The sequence below is a fragment of the Triplophysa rosa genome, unplaced genomic scaffold (genome assembly GCF_024868665.1).
Source record: "Triplophysa rosa unplaced genomic scaffold, Trosa_1v2 scaffold381_ERROPOS127416, whole genome shotgun sequence".
Lineage (NCBI taxonomy): Eukaryota > Metazoa > Chordata > Actinopteri > Cypriniformes > Nemacheilidae > Triplophysa > Triplophysa rosa.
In genome coordinates, this window is record NW_026634383.1 from 101,068 (window position 1) to 104,700 (window position 3,633).

Genomic DNA, 3,633 nt, shown 5'->3' on the forward strand with positions numbered 1-3,633 from the left:
CCGCTACTGAACTCATCCGAAGGCGAACGATCTATGACGAGAGGAATGAATGAAGGGGGAGTGTCAGAGGTCAGGAACGTTCACGACCTAAGAGCGAACATCACTGCACGAACCTCTCCGTTTATTTTACAAACAAAGAGTATATTTCTGACGGCGGTATTAACGGTAAGAATGCATAACCTCATCGCATGATTCATGCATGAACACTGTTTTGTTTTGTTTTGTGTTAATGTTTATTTAACAAAGTACTTTGTCCAAAACGGTTTAGGACAAGATGGCTACAAAACGGTCACATAAAGCCATGTCGGACACTGAATGGGTTTCTCGTCAGAGAAAGTTTGCCAGCACAGGAGTCTGGCCATCAGATGGCAACAGGCCAGCTCCGAGGCAGAAGAAGTGGCACGAGATTTATCAAAGGGTAAGAGTGTGTTTATTTGATTTTTTGCACGATGAAACAATGTTCGTTGACTTGCATGATTGACCTACAACAGTTGCACTGTCTGTTTACTGCATTTACCTAATAAAACCAACATATTAGCAGGGTTAATGTGTGAAAACGTTATACAAACCTGTAAACAAGGCATTGCTTACAGATATTAATTGATTTCAGGTATTTTGAGAATTATGTGATACCTTGCAACTATTGACTGTTAAATAAAGGGTGGGGGAGGGATGTTCATTGAATAGGTGGTTTGAATTAAGGTGTAAAATGTCTTCAACTTTCTCTTTTAATGGAGTTGCTTAGGTAACCATTATTGTTTAGTTACAAATGCATTTGTGTTACAGATTGAAAAATGTCCGATGCAATCCCGTGGCCAGTTGACCTTGCTTGGAGCGGTCCAGAAGTGCGCATGTGGTTTTCACACTCAGAAGGTAACATTAATGTGAATGCGTTGCAAGTTTTTTTTTAAGCAAACCAATGTTCCTCTTTCAAAAATGTGTGTATGTGTTTTTGTTGTTATAAGCAGCCCACTGCCTCTTCTGAACAAACACAGAGGGTCAGAGAACAACAGCCTGCTGCTGCAGCGGCACAGGAGCAGAGTGAACCCCAGCCTCAGGCCCGGCCGCAGCCTTCACCATCAAGGATAACTCCGAGTTTGTCAATGGTAATAACAATTTTTCTATTAGCCATATTTTAGTGTCAAATACTCTATTCTGTTGACAATTTATAAAGTACAGAAAATGTCATTGTAATTGTTTTGTACTTTCAGTTTACCAAACCAAGGTTTAGCGGGTCTCACATTGCTGCAGCGAAGCCAAATTTGAGTGCGGCTAGAAGACCATCTCGTGTGGATGACCAACCCAGCGCAGCAGTGTCCAGTGCCCCGAAACCAAGCACCACTGTCTCTGTAAGTATTGGCATAATCCACATTTCATGCTGTTAAGTAAAGTTAACACATTACGCTCGCCTCCACTTTGTACAGCACATATTTTTATTCCAGGAAACCATACTGTAATGAAATAAGATCAGAACTTTACAGTATTGCATAATGCTTTAATTAAATACATTGGATATACACTGCTGTTCAGCAGTGACACCTTAAATTGATCAAAAACGGTCCAACATTTTGTCACGCTTTATTAAGTAGTCAACCATTTTAACTGTGATTTTTAAATATCAAAATTTTACTGTTTTAATTTATTTTTGATCAAGTAATTAAGACTTTGGAGAACGTAATAATCTAAAACATCTTTCTGGTCACACGCCTCTGAACAGTGGTGTATAATTCCATCTAACATGAGGTAAAATTATTGTAAAATTATTATTTTTGCTTTTCCTTAGGTATGCCTGTGATCTGAGAGTCATTAGATTCCTGCGTGAGCGTGGCCTAGGCAACAGTCCTACACGGGTCATCAAACAGCTGCATGAGAACCACAGCGAGGAGTGGCTCAAGTGTCTGGCCCGGTACACCACCCAATGTGTTGACTTCGTCAACCGCCCTGGAGTGTTGCCAATAAAATTCCAGGAGCCCCCAAAGCCTACAGTGGTGCCAAGCTGGAAGTGGCTTCTCACTGTTTACAGCCGAGACATCCTGACAAGGCTGGATGAAATCCATGCCAGGATAACATCCACTTACGGCACAGTGTTAAAGATGGATTCAACTAAAAAGGTATTTTAAAAATTGTATGCTCAGCATTCTACACTGTTTGATGTTTACTACATTTTAAACATGCTCCCAATTATGTCTATTTCAGACCACCAAAAAGCTGGCAGGGACAGCCAGAGGAAGGGGACTGTGGCTCACCTCTGTTGGCAACGAGTTTGGCCAGGTGCTCATCAGTGTCTTAACAGCCCAGGAAGGAGCAGGACTGGACAAGATGGTAGACGGTCTTGTGAAACGCTACCAGCAGGCCGGTGTGGATCCACCTGCCGTGTTGAACGTCGACTGTGGGTGCTGCACTGAGGTGGGAGAGACCAAGCTGAAAGCTAGGTTCAGTGGATGGCCAGATCTCCTGATAAGGCTGGACATCTGGCATTTTATGCGCAGGATCGCCTTGGGATGTACGACCGACGCCCATCAGCTTTACCCCATCTTCATGTCACGACTGTCAGCGTGCATCTTTGAATGGGATGGTGCTGATATTTCTCTGCTCCGCAAAGCCAAGAGAGAGCTGCTGATGTCCCGGGTTGGCCTGCGCTGACAGATGAAGATGTCGACAAACACCTTAAGAGGAAAGAGTTGGCTCTCCATTGTCGGAGGAGGACCCGCGGGGAGGAGACTACCATCCTTCTCCTTGAAAGGCTGCTTACAGAGCTCCTAAGCAGCCAAGGCAATGACTCCCTGGGTGTTCCTCTCCTGGACAGAGAAAGGATGGAGCACATCTGGAGTGTCCAGAAGAAGCATGTGAAATGCATCCAAGATCCCCCTGGTGTGGTGCTCTATACAGAGAAGGGGACCTTAACCAAGGGTGGTGTGCTTCTGGGGACATACAGATGTGCCAGAGGCTCCACTTCTCTCGAGTCCTTTCACTTGCATCACAACCGTTTCATCCCAGGTACGTATCTGCCACACTTAGAATGCATATGTAGAAAAAAGCATTAAGCGTGTTTATTTCAGACTCCCTTAACACTGTTGTGTCTGTTTACAGGGACCAGTGCCAACAGTCTGAACTTTCAGATTTATCTGCTGGAGGGGCTTCACAGGTGGAACCAGGACCAGGAGGCTGCTTCCTTGTCATCTGAACCATCAGCTTTGCGCAGCTACACAGGAGAACTCCTTCACTGTGCAAACTGCAATTACGAAAAGCTGTTTGGCAGGAAAGTGGTCCCCACGTTTTGTCCCCTTGCACGTTACACCGGTAAGAGAACTTGTTATTGGTGTAAACCTGCATTTATGTAAAATATCAGCCTTTATATATCATATTTAATTCTCACTTGAATGTAATTCCTGTTTATTTATTGTGTTTATTCCAGGTGAGCTCATTGGAGTCCAGTATTTGTTCCTTCAGACTGGTCAGGCACTGCAGGAAATGAACCCAGACTCTGAGCAGACAGCAGAGCTCCTTGATGACCTCAATGTGGAAGAGCGGGAGGAAGATGAGGGCTTCTGTGACATCAACGAGGATCACACCTTAAGAGATCTGGATGTTGTTCTGTCACCACTGTCCACACTGACACTGGGTTCTTTCACC

General features: G+C 44.3%; 1 protein-coding gene across 1 annotated transcript; it reads left to right on the forward strand.

The window, feature by feature from the left end:
- The first annotated feature begins 284 nt into the window (after positions 1 to 284).
- LOC130550640 (uncharacterized) lies at positions 285 to 2,643 on the forward strand. The gene is made up of 6 exons (XM_057328153.1): positions 285 to 418; positions 787 to 873; positions 969 to 1,106; positions 1,212 to 1,349; positions 1,784 to 2,111; positions 2,197 to 2,643. Exons 4-6 carry the CDS (start codon positions 1,294 to 1,296, stop codon positions 2,641 to 2,643), a joined length of 831 nt encoding a protein of 276 aa, XP_057184136.1. The 5' UTR covers positions 285 to 418; positions 787 to 873; positions 969 to 1,106; positions 1,212 to 1,293.
- Positions 2,644 to 3,633: the final 990 nt, after the last annotated feature.

Bases quoted from the DNA above. Each gene is read 5' to 3' on its own strand.
- LOC130550640 (XM_057328153.1), top strand. From the start codon at position 1,294: ATGACCAACCCAGCGCAGCAGTGTCCAGTGCCCCGAAACCAAGCACCA. The intron at 1,350-1,783 runs GTAAGTATTGGC...GCTTTTCCTTAG, and splicing joins AACCAAGCACCACTGTCTCT to GTATGCCTGTGATCTGAGAG. The intron at 2,112-2,196 runs GTATTTTAAAAA...TGTCTATTTCAG, and splicing joins AGATGGATTCAACTAAAAAG to ACCACCAAAAAGCTGGCAGG.